Here is a 14,024-nt window from a genome sequence, read left to right on the forward strand (position 1 = left end):
TGCAGTCCGGACACTTTCCCCCCCCCCCTTGCAGTCCGGACACTTCCCCCCCCCCCTTGCAGTCCGGACACTTTCCCCCCCCCCCTTGCAGTCCGGACACTTTCCCCCCCCCCCTTGCAGTCCGGACACTTCCCCCCCCCCTTGCAGTCCGGACACTTTCCCCCCCCCCCTTGCAGTCCGGACACTTTCCCCCCCCCCCTTGCAGTCCGGACACTTTCCCCCCCCCCCTTGCAGTCCGGACACTTTCCCCCCCCCCCTTGCAGTCCGGACACTTTCCCCCCCCCCCTTGCAGTCCGGACACTTTCCCCCCCCCCCTTGCAGTCCGGACACTTTCCCCCCCCCCCCTTGCAGTCCGGACACTTTCCCCCCCCCCCTTGCAGTCCGGACACTTTCCCCCCCCCCCCTTGCAGTCCGGACACTTCCCCCCCCCCTTGCAGTCCGGACACTTTCCCCCCCCCCCCCTTCCAGTCCGGACACTTTCCCCCCCCCCCCCTTCCAGTCCGGACACTTTCCCCCCCCCCCCCTTCCAGTCCGGACACTTTCCCCCCCCCCCCCCTTCCAGTCCGGACACTTTCCCCCCCCCCCCCCTTCCAGTCCGGACACTTTCCCCCCCCCCTTCCAGTCCGGACACTTTCCCCCCCCCCTTCCAGTCCGGACACTTTCCCCCCCCCCCCTTCCAGTCCGGACACTTTCCCCCCCCCCCCTTCCAGTCCGGACACTTTTCCCCCCCCCCTTCCAGTCCGGACACTTTCCCCCCCCCCCCTTCCAGTTTCAAAAAAGTTTCTTATAAAATTTTACAAATAAATAATATTTCATCATACATCTTGGCCAAAATTTATTCAGTTATCTTTTTAGTAAAAAAAATAAATAATCCAGATTAGTTTATAACCAAAAATTATAATTTTAAAAAATTTCTTTACATTTTTATTTTTTTTATATCATTTTGTTTTTTTAACATACTGTCATCATAGTGACACTGTACTACTTGTGGGGGGGTGATGAAGATTTTTTTTTTACACTGATTGCTTTTACAGCCTTTATGGATGTAAAAGCAATCCTTTCTCCTTCTCTCTGGCTACATTCTTGCAGCCATTGAGAAATACTGTGTGAGCTGTGATTGGTCCCAGCTTGTCACATGATACAAGGCTGTTGTGAATAGCCCTGTACCATGTGACCTCTGTGATCATTCACAGATTTCACAAGTAGTAAGCAATGATGTCAGGAAGTGACATCTTGCTTACTACTATTCATGTGATCACTGATTGGCCAATCAGTGATCACATGATCGGGTCCTCGCACAGAGGTCCCGTACAGCGATTGGTGTTCCACTGTCACCGGATCGCGGTGCTGCATGCTCCCAGGGAGTGCGCACAAGCAGGGAGGACGTTTATAAATGACCACCCACCCCTGCACTCCTCCCGTCCAGCCGTATTATATACATGGGCCGGGTGGGAGGTGGTTAAAGCAATCCACTGAGCTGGCCAGAACCAACTCTTGAGGGAGTCTACATTTTCACAGCTCTCACTGTGAAGAACCCTTTCCATGTTTGGAGATTACATTTCTTTTCCTCCAGTAGATCTGTTATTTTCCCAATAAAACAAAATAACATTTTTTGATGCACAAAAATTAATCTGTGCCCCTCCCACCAATGCATGCCTGAGCATCTCACCGACTCTACCTTCCTGCCTGAAACACGACTCTGTAGGAGCTGCGCTTTGTGAAGCTCTAAGGCTGGAGATAGAAAACATCAGAGAGTGACTCAAATTTCTATCCCCTCTTCTTTTTGCCTGCCTGTTTTGAAATTTCAGCTGGTGAAGAGGGGGTGATGGGTGAAGAGGAGGACAGCAGGGGATAGCAAGCAGAACGGTAAAGAAAAAAACTATCTCGGTGAACGTCTATGCGGTCATAGGGAAGGTTGTGCAGTATATTTGTTGGGAATTGTTATCTCCTCTCGTGTTGCAGGACATTGAACTTTGAGTTACTGTGACGTACGAGTGCAATCCGTGATCTCGTTATCTGTGATCCACCAACCGTCTGTGTGCATGCATTGTACAAGGAGCAGAGGAGGGAGGCTCCATGGCATGGAATGTTCACATACATTCCTCAAATGTAGATCGGGGTCACCAACCTGATATATGTTCAGGCTTCATTCACACAGACCGTAAAAACAGGTTCAGCCCCAGTAAATGCGCCTCAGACCACAGACCAGCCCCAGTGCATGCGCCTTCACGCCGCAGACCAGCCCCAGTGCATGCGCCTTCACGCCGCAGACCAGCCCCAGTGCATGCGCCTTCACGCCGCAGACCAGCCCCAGTGCATGCGCCTTCACGCCGCAGACCAGCCCCAGTGCATGCGCCTTCACGCCGCAGACCAGCCCCAGTGCATGCGCCTTCACGCCGCAGACCAGCCCCAGTGCATGCGCCTTCACGCCGCAGACCAGCCCCAGTGCATGCGCCTTCACGCCGCAGACCAGCCCCAGTGCATGCGCCTTCACGCCGCAGACCAGCCCCAGTGCATGCGCCTTCGGTCCTCTGCGAGCCCCAGTGCATGCGCCTTCGGTCCTCTGCGAGCCCCAGTGCATGCGCCTTCGGTCCTCTGCGAGCCCCAGTGCATGCGCCTTCGGTCCTCTGCGAGCCCCAGTGCATGCGCCTTCGGTCCTCTACGAGCCCAAGTGCATGCGCCTTCGGTCCTCTGCGAGCCCCAGTGCATGCGCCTTCGGTCCTCTGCGAGCCCCAGTGCATGCGCCTTCGGTCCTCTGCGAGCCCCAGTGCATGCGCCTTCGGTCCTCTGCGAGCCCCAGTGCATGCGCCTTCGGTCCTCTGCGAGCCCCAATGCATGCGCCTTCGGTCCTCTGCGAGCCCCAATGCATGCGCCTTCGGTCCTCTGCGATCGCTGTATTGTAGGCGGATGCTGCTGAGTTGAGTCCACTTGTTGCATCTCTTCGCCCTCCCGCCACTATGAGAGGGTGTCGATCCCTCCTTGGGAGGTCTACCCAGCTCACCACACTCCACCCAGAACTGAAATCTAGAGATTTGGGTGTTGCGCTGGCAAGGCTCCCTTCCCGGATCTGCGTACCCTCGGGATGCAGGTCATCGTAATCCGACTCATTGTACTTCCTCCGCCTCTCCAGTCACCTGCCGTGTATAATGAGCTATTGTTAGGGCACCTGTCTGCGCCAGACACGGCGTACCGCCATTGTCTACAACCTGACCGTGAAATCGTTCAGCCGCCTCCGCCGATTAACCCCGTCAGCTGACGCTCATTTATATTTAACGTGCGTGTGCTTCTATGTGTATGTTGGTGGATCTCTGTAGATCGGAACTTCTTGTCCTTCCTTTTAAAAGTATTAAAAATCTGGAGACCCCCCACATCACGTGACCCATACCGCACCTTATCGCCATACGTCTGGCCTTTCTTTGGTGGTAAATAGATATCGCATTATTTTTGCTTTTTAATTTTTTTAATTTTGGGATTTAGGTTTTAAAATATTTTATTTTGTCTAAAGTTCATTTTATGTAACGAAGATGAGAAATCGTTGTACTTACCTGATCCTCCACTCTCCTGCTCCCCCAGAAGGTGGCGCCTTCCCCCCCCCTCCACCCATGATCCCTGTCCCTCGGAGTCCTCATGACCACAGCAGGGCTATAGACCCTTGATGATGTCAGGACCTTTAGGGCTGGTTCAGGGGCAGACTGACAACTCATGGGGCCCCTGGGCAATAGGGAATTATGGGGCCCCTGTGTCCTTGCCCACACTCAAAAAAGACTATGAAAAAGGTACCAGGGGCATCAAATGGGGCCCCCTACTGACCCCCAGGCCCTCGGGCAGTGCCCGAGTTTCCAAACGGTCAGTCCGCCCCTGGGCTGGTTCACACCACATGCAGTCCAGTGCAGGGGCGGACTGACCGTTTGGAAACTCGGGCACTGCCCGAGGGCCCGGGGTCAGTAGGGGGCCCCATGAGATGCCCCTGGTACCTTCTCTCTTCTTCTTTTTTTTTTTTTTTTTTTTTTTTTTTTTTTCATAGGCTTTTTTGAGTTTAGGAAGGACATGGCCCCATGATCCCCTATTGCCCAGGGGCCCCATGAGTTTAGTCTGCCCCTGGTCCAGTGCATTTTTTTTTTCTGCATCAAAACCGCAAGGATAGTAGGTTATATGGTTTCCAATGGCATAGTTCACACCAGTGCGGTCAGTTCCAGGAAAAAAAAAAGCAGAACATGCTGCATTTTTTTTTTCTGCAGTGAACTGAACTGGAACGCACCAGAATGCACATGTCCTTTAAGGTGAGGAGAAAAATGCACCGGAACGCAGCAAAAACATGCATCCGGAATGCATCCAGACTGTTTCTATGGCAGGGGCAGACTGACCATTTGAGCACTCGGGCAGTGCCCAAGGGCCCAGGGTCAGTAGGGGCCCCATGAAATGTCCCTGGTACTTTTTTTTTTTTATTAGGCTTTTTTTTGGGTGTGCTTTGAGCGTGGGCAAGGACGCAGGGGCCCCATGATCCCCTATTGCCCAGGGGCACCATGAGTTGTCAGTCCGCCCCTGGGCTCGGGTGTCCAAACGAAGGCCCTCCAGCTGTTAAAGTACTACAATTCCCATCAGGCCTCTGCCTCTGGGTGTCTTGCCTGTGGATGTCAGTCTCGCAAGGCCTCATGGGACTTGCAGTTCCTCAACACCTGGAGGGCCTTCGTTTGGACACCCCTGTTCTATGGTGTGAACCGACCCTTCGTTCAATGAAGCATCTGCACCCCCCACAGTCCAGCAGTCTAAGGGTCGGTTCACACAATAGATGGGGTGTCCAAACGATGGCCCTCCAGCTGTTGAGTACTACAATTCCCATCAGGCCTCTGGGTGTCTTGCCTGTGTATGTCAGTCTCGCAAGGCCTCATGGGACTTGTAGTTCCTCAACAGCTGGAGGGCCATAGTTTGGACACCCCTGTTCTATGGTGTGAACCGACCCTTCGTTCAATGAAGCATCTGCACCCCCCACAGTCCAGCAGTCTAAGGGTCGGTTCACACAATAGAACAGGGGTGTCCAAACGATGGCCCTCCAGCTGTTGAAGTACTACAATTCCCATCAGGCCTCTGGGTGTCTTGCCTGTGTATGTCAGTCTCGCAAGGCCTCATGGGACTTGCAGTTCCTCAACACCTGGAGGGCCATAGTTTGGACACCCCTGTTCTATTGTGTGAACCGACCCTTAGACTGCTGGACTGTGGGGGGTGCAGATGCTGCATTGAACGGTCTAGCTGCAGGGCAGAGCAGATAATTAGGTAAGTAAATCTTCCTTTTATTGTATACCTTAAAGACCACTCTCAGTCTCTAGTAATGATTGGCTGCGACAGCCAATCACAGCAGTCACATGCTAAATCAGACCCACCCCCCACCCAAGGCAGAATTGCCCAGTTAAAGGGACTCCAGGGCTGGACAGGAAGGGGTTAGTCTTCAGATATTCTTTTTTTATTTAGTGCTTTGTGAACAATTCTAGGACCAGGATCCTTGGCTCTTCCAATTGTTTGTTTTTCTCTCCCAGGCATTCCACACGCCTCTCCTGCAGGCTGTGTAATCTGATCTCACTGCCATTGCCACAACAGCAGCTACCATCTGAGCCTGCAAAAGTATTCATTTGCAGTATTTCTTGTAAAACGTCGGACTGTTTATACAATGGGGATTATAATGATTTGATCCCCCGCAGATTTTGTATGTGTGCCTCTTACAAAGAAATGAAGGGTCTATAACTTTTATCATAGGTGTATTTTTAAATGATGGAGACGGAATATCAACCAAAAATCCAGAAAACACACAATACAAATGTTATAAACGGAGTTGCAGTTCAGTGAGTAAAATACGTATTTGATCCCCAAGCAGAACAGGACTTGGTACTTGGTGGAGGAACCCTTGTTGTCCATCACAGAGGTCAGACGTTCCTTGTAGTTGGTTCCCAGGTTTGCTCACATCTCAGAAGGGATTTTGGCCCACTCTTCTTTACAGATCTTCTCTAAATCTTTAAGGTTTCTCAGCTGTCGTTTGGCAACTCGAACTTTCAGCTCCCTCCATACATTTTCTATAGTATTAAGGTCTGGAGACTGGCCAGGCCACTTCATGACCTTAATGTGCTTCTTCTTGAGCCACTCCTTTGTTGCCTTGGTGGTATGTTTTGGGTCATTGTCATGCTGGAACACCCATCCACGACCCATCTTCGGTGTTCTGGCTGAGGGAAGAAGGTTCCAGTCCAAGATTTTACAATACATGGCCCCGTCCATTTGCCCTTCAATGCGGCAAACTCGGCCTGTACCTTTTTAGCAGAGAAAGCATAATGTTTCCATCTCTGTGTTTGACTGTAGGGATGGTGTTCTTAGGGTCATAGTCTTCCTCCAAACACGGCAAGTCGAGTTAATGCCAAAGAGTTCACTTTTGGTCTCTGACCACAACACTTTTCTTCCAATCCTTCTCTAAATCATTTAGATGTTCATTGGCAAACTTCAAACGCACATGTGCCTTCTTGCGGAGGGAACCTTACGAGTGATTTCAATTCATGGCGAAGTATTGAGTTACCAATGGTTGGTTTGGTGACTGTAGTCCCAACTGCCTTGAGATCATTCATAAGCTCCTCCCATGTAGTTCTGGGCTGATCCCTCACTTTTCTCATGATCATCCTTACCCCATGAGGGGAAATCTTGCATGGAGCTCCAGACTGAGGGCGATTGATGGTTATTTTGTATTTCTTCTATTTGTGAATAATCTCTCCAACAGTTGTCTCCTTCTCACCAAGCTTCTCGCTGATGGTCTTGTAGCCCATTCCAGTCTTGTGCAGGTCTACAATCTGGTCCCTGATGTCCTTTTGACATATCTTTTGGTCTTGTCCATCATGATGGTGCCCAAGAGAGAGATTCTGTGGACAGGTGTCATTTATACACATAACGAGTTGTTGTTAGATTAGTCAATTTAAGAAGGTGCTCCTGCGTAACACAAGAGCACATAGCCAGTCTGTGGGAGCCAGAATCATTGTTGGTTGGTAGGGGATCAAATACTTATTTTACTCACTGAACTGCAACTCAATTTATAACATTTTGTATCGTGTGTTTTTTTATTTTGTTTGTTTTTTGTTTTGTTTTTTTGGGTTTTTTGTTTTTTTTTTTTTTTGGTTTTTGTTTTTTTTTCTGGAATTTTGGTTGATATTCTGTTTCTATCACGTAAAATACGCCTAGGATAAAAATGATAGACCCTTCATTTCTTTGTAAGTGGGCAAACCTACAAAATCTTCCAGGGATCAAATAATTTCCCCACTGTACAATGTAACCTATATTCTTTATCAGGGAGGTCAGGCAGGAAGTCCCCTCCGGGGCGTGACCCCCCCCAGCCCCCTTGTGTTTCATTTCTCTCTGTCTTCCTGCAGGTGGTCCGCTGCGTACAGCACAGGAAGAGGATGCGCCGGAACCGCCTGTCTAAAGATCAGCTGAAGAAGATCCCCATTCATAAATTTAAGAAAGGTATAGGATGGGGGAGGGTGGGGACTTCCAAATGCTGTCCACAGGACTGGAACTCAAATGGTTGAACATGTCCCTCCTAGATTGTAAGCTTGAAAGAGCAGGGCCCTCGATCCCCTCATGTTTTGCATTGTATTGGTATTGTTCTGTCACATGTTCTGTCCCCCTTTGTAATGTACAGCGCTGAGCGAACTATTGGCGCTTTATAAATACTGAATAATAATAATAATAATAATAATGTTCACAAGCTTGGTGCCTCTTTTAATTCTTTTTTTTTTTTTTTTTTTTTGTTCTGGCTATCCAGTAGTGCCCCTCACACACCCCTGATGTACCCAACCGCCTGCTGCTCAAATTGGGCAAATTTGAGCATTTTTAACTGCATAGAAATGAATGGAAATGCACCATTCCTGCGTTTCTGCATGTTTTATGTGCATTTTTGGAGTGTTTTTCTGTTCAAATGAAAAAGAAATACAAAAAAAAAAAATAATTGAATAAAATAAATAATATGCATAATTATTCCCTAATAAATAACTAATCCCTAACCTTAACCTCCTAACCCTAAAAAATAAATAAATTAGTAAGAATAATATTAAACTATAACCCAAAAATACATTTATTATTATTATTAATAAGAATAATATTAACACCCTAACAAAAAAATAAATATTTAAATAGAAGACAATAAATCAAATATTAACACTTAACCTCTAACCCCTTGCCTTAACAAAAAAGAAAAACAATACATTGAAAAATTCTAAAAAATTAAATAAAAGCTGATGAAAAAGCTTTAGAAAAAAAAAAAAAACTGAAAACCCTAGCAACAAATGATGAAACAGATGATCTTTTTCTCTATTGGCTATTAAAAAAACGCTGTACAAAAACGCCAGAAAAAAACACTCAAATACAATGATCGGGTGTGAACGCAGCCTAACAGTCTCTTGTAACCTGAAAACAGCCGTGCGGCAGACTCTTGCAACATAACAAACATTTCCGGGTTATATGACAGAAGACTAACAGTTTCTTGTAACAAGGCAGCACCATCTAAGAATCCCCTGTGATATGACTGTAGTTTCTAACAATCACTTGTAGCATTAAAACAGCTTCCAGCAGAGTACCAGGCAGGAGTCCATACCAGCCTCTTGTTCTAGAACAAATCCCTAACAGTCTTTTAACAAGGCAGCAGCCTCTAACAATCCTCTGTTACATGGCCATAGTCTCTAGCAACCTCTTGTTACAAGGGACTATTAGAGACTACTGCATGTTACAAGAGATTGCTAGAGACTATGGCCATGTAACAGAGGATTGTTAGATGCGGCTGCCTTGTTACAAGGGACTATTAGAGACTACTGCATGTTACAAGGCAGCAGCCTCTAACCATCCTCTGTTACATGGCCATAGTCTCCAGCAATCTCTTGTAACATGCAGTAGTCTCTAATAGTCCCTTGTAACAAGGCAGCAGCATCTAACAATCCTCTGTTACATGGCCATAGTCTCTAGCAATCTCTTGTAACATGCAGTAGAGGATTGTTAGATGTTGCTGCCTTGTTACAAGGGACTATTAGAGACTACTGCATGTTACAAGGCAGCAGCCTCTAACAATCCTCTGTTACATGGCCATAGTCTCTAGCAATCTCTTGTAACATGCAGTAGTCTCTAATAGTCCCTTGTAACAAGAGATTGCTAGAGACTATGGCCATGTAACAGAGGATTGTTAGAGGCTGCTGCCTTGTTACAAGGGAATATTAGAGACTACTGCATGTTACAAGAGATTGCTAGAGACTATGGCCATGTAACAGAGGATGGTTAGAGGCTGCTGCCTTGTAACATGCAGTAGTCTCTAATAGTCCCTTGTAACAAGGCAGCAGCCTCTAACCCTCCTCTGTTACATGGCCATAGTCTCTAGCAATCTCTTGTAACATGCCGTAGTCTCTAATAGTCCCTTGTAACAAGGCAGCAGTTTTCTAAGTGATTATAAGAAGGCATACAGGCTTGCCTGTGGTTGCATCAAATTTAAGCCCCCCATTCACACCTGAGTATTTTATAGCGACAACACTCAGCGACAATTCCCAAAGCGCAAAAAACGCTCAAGATGAAGAGTCCCATTATTCTCAGTGGGCCCGTCACACCTGATCATTGCATCACGAGCTTCTTTGGGGCAGGGCCTCTAGATCACATGGCTATCCTCCCGCTAAGTGTGAATGGGGGCTAAGAGCCTTTTAAATGTTTGTGAGCTCAGGGATTAGAAGTTTCTAATGTTTCCTTCATGTCCTGTCCAGGAGACCCATATGAAGTGTGTGCCATCTGCCTTGAAGAATACGAAGAGGGTGACAAGCTTCGCGTCCTCCCATGTTCTCACGGTAAGACCCCCCCCCCCCCCTCTGTGGATTTGGTGTTTGGAATATACCCGGGGGGTTCCTAGGGGTGTCAGTTGAGCTTATGATATCCTAACTGCTCCTCTCTTTGCAGCATACCACAGCGGTTGTGTGGACCCCTGGCTGACCAAAACCAAGAAGAACTGCCCAGTTTGCAAGCACCGCGTCCTTCGATCTGAGGATGATTCAGACTCTGAGGGAGGGGGAGAAGAAACCAGCGAGGGCGGACGGGGAGATGAGAGTGACAACGAGCGCACCCCTCTGTTGAGGCCCTCCCCGTCCTTTGGGAGCATGGCGGAATCTCCACCCGCCCAGCAGGGGGAGCAGGAGCAGGAGGAAGCATCCACTTTGGCAGTCGCTGTGTGAGACCACAAGCCATGTTTCGTGGATTTAGACTTCCTGGCCCCTCCCAGAAACCCCGTCTGTGTGTGTGTGGCTGTCCCTTTTGCTCTTGTGACTCACCCATCTCCACAGTAATTTTCTAAGGTTCGGGTATCCAGTCCTTTCCTGATCCTGAACATTTCTGATTCTTGTCGGAAAATTATTTTGTTCCCCCCCACTTTGTGATGTTTGTTCTATTTCCCATAATTCTTTGATTTTTTTATTTTTTCAAATTCCTCCCTATATCTCATTTTACTCCACTATTAGGAAGGACGTTTTGAAGGCCAAACCCGCCCTAAACTGATATTTTAATATTGAGTAGATAATACTGGGATGATCCCCTTGTAGCTCAGAGGACGTTGGAAAGCTTTGTTCACCACTAAGTCTGTGAGGGTCCTCGTTCATGGTGTATCCAGCAGTTGTCTTGGTCAACTGGGCTTCTTCTGGAACCCTGAGTAGATAATACTGGGATGATCCCCTTGTAGCTCAGAGGACGTTGGAAAGCTTTTCTCACCACTAAGTCTGTGATGGTCCTCGTTCATGGTGTATCCAGCAGTTGTCTTGGTCAACTGGACTTCTTCTGGAACCTTGAGTAGATAATACTGGGATGATTCCCTTGTAGCTCAGAGGACGTTGGAAAGCTTTTCTCACTACTAAGTCTGTGAGGGTCCTTGTTCATGGTGTATCCAGCAGTAGTCTTGGTCAACTGGACTTCTTCTGGAACCTTGAGTAGATAATACTGGGATGATCCCCTTGTAGCTCAGAGGACGTTGGAAAGCTTTTCTCACCACTAAGTCTGTGAGGGTCCTTGTTCATGGTGTATCCAGCAGTAGTCTTGGTCAACTGGACTTCTTCTGGAACCTTGAGTAGATAATACTGGGATAATCCCCTTGTAGCTCAGAGGACGTTAAAAAGCTATTCTCACCACTAGGTCTGTGAGGGTCCTTGTTCATGGTGTATCCAGCAGTAGTCTTGGTCAACTGGACTTCTTCTGGAACCTTGAGTAGATAATACTGGGATGATCCCCTTGTAGCTCAGAGGACGTTGGAAAGCTTTTCTCACCACTAAGTCTGTGAGGGTCCTTGTTCATGGTGTATCCAGCAGTAGTCTTGGTCAACTGGACTTCTTCTGGAACCTTGAGTAGATAATACTGGGATGATCCCCTTGTAGCTCAGAGGACGTTGGAAAGCTTTGTTCACCACGAAGTCTGTGAGGGTCCTCGTTCATGGTGTATCTAGCAGTTGTCTTGGTCAAATGGACTTCTGGAATCTTGAGGACATTTCGCAACCTGTTCAAGTTGCTTCCTCATTTCTAGTGAAGTCAGGAACATATCCACAGGGTTAGCTCCTCTACCACCATGATATCACATCACTGAGTGCCAATGCTGGTGGTGTAAACCATTGAAAGTCATGTTCTATCTAGCAGTCGTTAGTCATGGTGAGCGGGACGTCTTCTGTTATGTTGAGAACATTTTGAAATCTATCCAAGTGGCTTTCTCGGTTCTAGTGAAGTCAGCGCCCTATTCACATGGTTAGCTCCTCCGCCACCATGATATCACACCACTGAGTGTATCTGTTGATTCCATGGGTGAAATCTCTGCTCTCAAGTTTTCGGCCCTTACCATTTTTCACACCCATGACCAGTAATGGTCGCCCTCATCCTTAAATTGTAGAGAGAAGAAGGGAAAGAAGCTCTCAGCCCTTACCATTTTTCACACCCATGACCAGTAATGGTCATCCTCATCCTTAAATTGCAGAGAGAAGAAGGGGAAGGAGCTCTAAGACACCATGACGAGAAGGCTCGGGAAAGCCAGGAACATTGAAATAATGACCTGAAGACTCATGTCCCCAAGCTTCAGAATGGTTCACCATCCTGGTGTCTATTCAACACATGAAAACATATTTTGGACGGATTTTGCCTTTTACTTTTCTTTTGCTGCTGCTGTCAGTGGGTTCCGTTATTATATGGATAAAGAAAGAGGCACCCGTTCTCATGGAGCCGATATCCAGGCCCAAGTGGTGTCCGCCGAAGGTTTGTAGGCTTCTGTTGTGGAGGGAGATGTGTTTTGCACTCTTAATGACATCTGTAATTAATCTGTATCTGACTAATTATCCTGTACAGGTTTTTATATAAATGAAATTTCCTAACGAATGAGAATTCTTTCGTGTTTTCTATTTTTTTTTATTCTATTCTCATTATTATATTTTACTGATTTAGTTTTCCAGTGCCAACAACAAATTTAAAGCTGAGCTCTAGGGGAAATGCATAGGAGCTGTATTATTTTATTATTTATTTCAGGTACTTATATAGCGCTGTCCATTTATGCAGTGCTATATATATATATATATTCCTATTGCCCGGGGGGCCCTTGAGTTGTCAGTCCCTCTGCTTAGGACAGAGCTTCTAACCTGCCCCTCAGGAGTCTACATCACTTGTAGGCTTTGTTTTACACTAGAGCCCCACCGGGCCCTGGAACCTGGCTGAATATTCTCCAAATCTGGTCATTGGGAAGGAAAGGTAACGCCTGGTCCACCCCCCCTACCATCTTCCACCCTCTGAACCTCCCTACTGGTGCTAAGTGTGATGGGTGGGCTCAACTGCCAAGTGCGGAAGGAGCGGGCCAGCCTTTGACCTCTCTTCCAAAAGTCAAGATCTGCATAAAAAAGTGCTCACAGTTTCTGGCGTACATTATTGGAAAATGAAAGGCACCAGGAGGGGCCCACTGTACACTCTCGGGGCCAGCTTGGACACTTTGTGTCCTTAGTACATTCAAGAGAACTACATGGAGGCTGCTCTTTGCTTACCTTTCCATCTGAAGATGCCAGTTCCTTGGCTGACCAGGGGCGGACTGACCATTTGGAAACTCGAGCACTGCCCGAGGGCCCGGGGTCAGTAGAGGGCCCCACATGAGATGCCCCTGGTACCTTTTCCATAGGCTTTTTTGAGTTTGGGCAAGGCCCCATGATCCCCTATTGCCCGGGGCCCCATGAGTTGTCAATCCACCCCTGTGGCTGACAGAGACAAGCCTCCCTGTGGCTGCATGGAGAAGCGCAGGATCTGACGGAGGAGTTCTGTCCTCTCTGCTGAGACAAGATGGGGGCGGAAATGAAGGGGGTGCCTCAGCTGCAGGAGAGGTGCAAGGGACACATGAAAAGGCCAGTTTTGGCCCGCAGGCCTTGCGTTTGACATATGTGCTCTAGAAAATGCTGAAGCCAGAGGATAAGCATAACAACTTCACAACAGGAGGTTGGCACTGGAAGGCTTTGTGCTTCTGTCATGGCAGGTATGCTGATGGGGAAGTGTGCCGGCTGTGATTGCTGACTTTTCTTTCTGAAAGTACCATTTCTCAAGTTGTCATGCCATCCTCTGGCTTCCTCCTGAAATAATCAGTTTCCTGACTGTCATGCTGATCCTGTGGCTTCAACATTTTTTTTTACATCATTTGATCAGAAGAAGTATTGACTTCATCCCGACTCTCCTGAGCTTCATGCTTGTGCCCGGTCAGTGACTCAATATTTCTCTAAAAAGGCCACGCTCACATTGGCTTCAGAAATCCTTTTGGCAACCAGTTCCTCAAAGTCATCCGTGGTTCAGCAAAGCCTTTGCTTAGGGAAGCATTGTTGCCTGCAACGTCTGACTCGCATTAGATGCTACTGATCGCATCCCCTGGTGGCCTCACCCAGAAGGAAGGCATTTCAGAGTCAGGCAAAATGCTGCCCAGATGGGGCTCCTGCACTCCACCCCGATTAAAAAGCTGTCCTTAAACTCCTGAATGATTTTGTCTAG

General features: G+C 47.9%; 1 protein-coding gene across 1 annotated transcript in view; it reads left to right on the plus strand.

Moving 5' to 3' along the window:
- Positions 1–12,389, plus strand: part of RNF167 (ring finger protein 167) — a 43,675-nt gene extending 31,286 nt beyond the window's left edge. Inside the window, exons 8-10 of the mRNA XM_089657659.1 lie at positions 7,395–7,488; positions 9,762–9,842; positions 9,952–12,389. Of these exons, the coding sequence (XP_089513785.1) occupies positions 7,395–7,488; positions 9,762–9,842; positions 9,952–10,223 (447 nt within the window). The 3' untranslated portion in view covers positions 10,224–12,389. The remainder of the gene's footprint in view (positions 1–7,394; positions 7,489–9,761; positions 9,843–9,951) is intronic.
- Positions 12,390–14,024: the final 1,635 nt, after the last annotated feature.

Source organism: Staurois parvus, unplaced genomic scaffold (assembly GCF_062004578.1).
Source record: "Staurois parvus isolate SC_StPar_1 unplaced genomic scaffold, SC_StPar_1.0 ptg001017l, whole genome shotgun sequence".
Lineage (NCBI taxonomy): Eukaryota > Metazoa > Chordata > Amphibia > Anura > Ranidae > Staurois > Staurois parvus.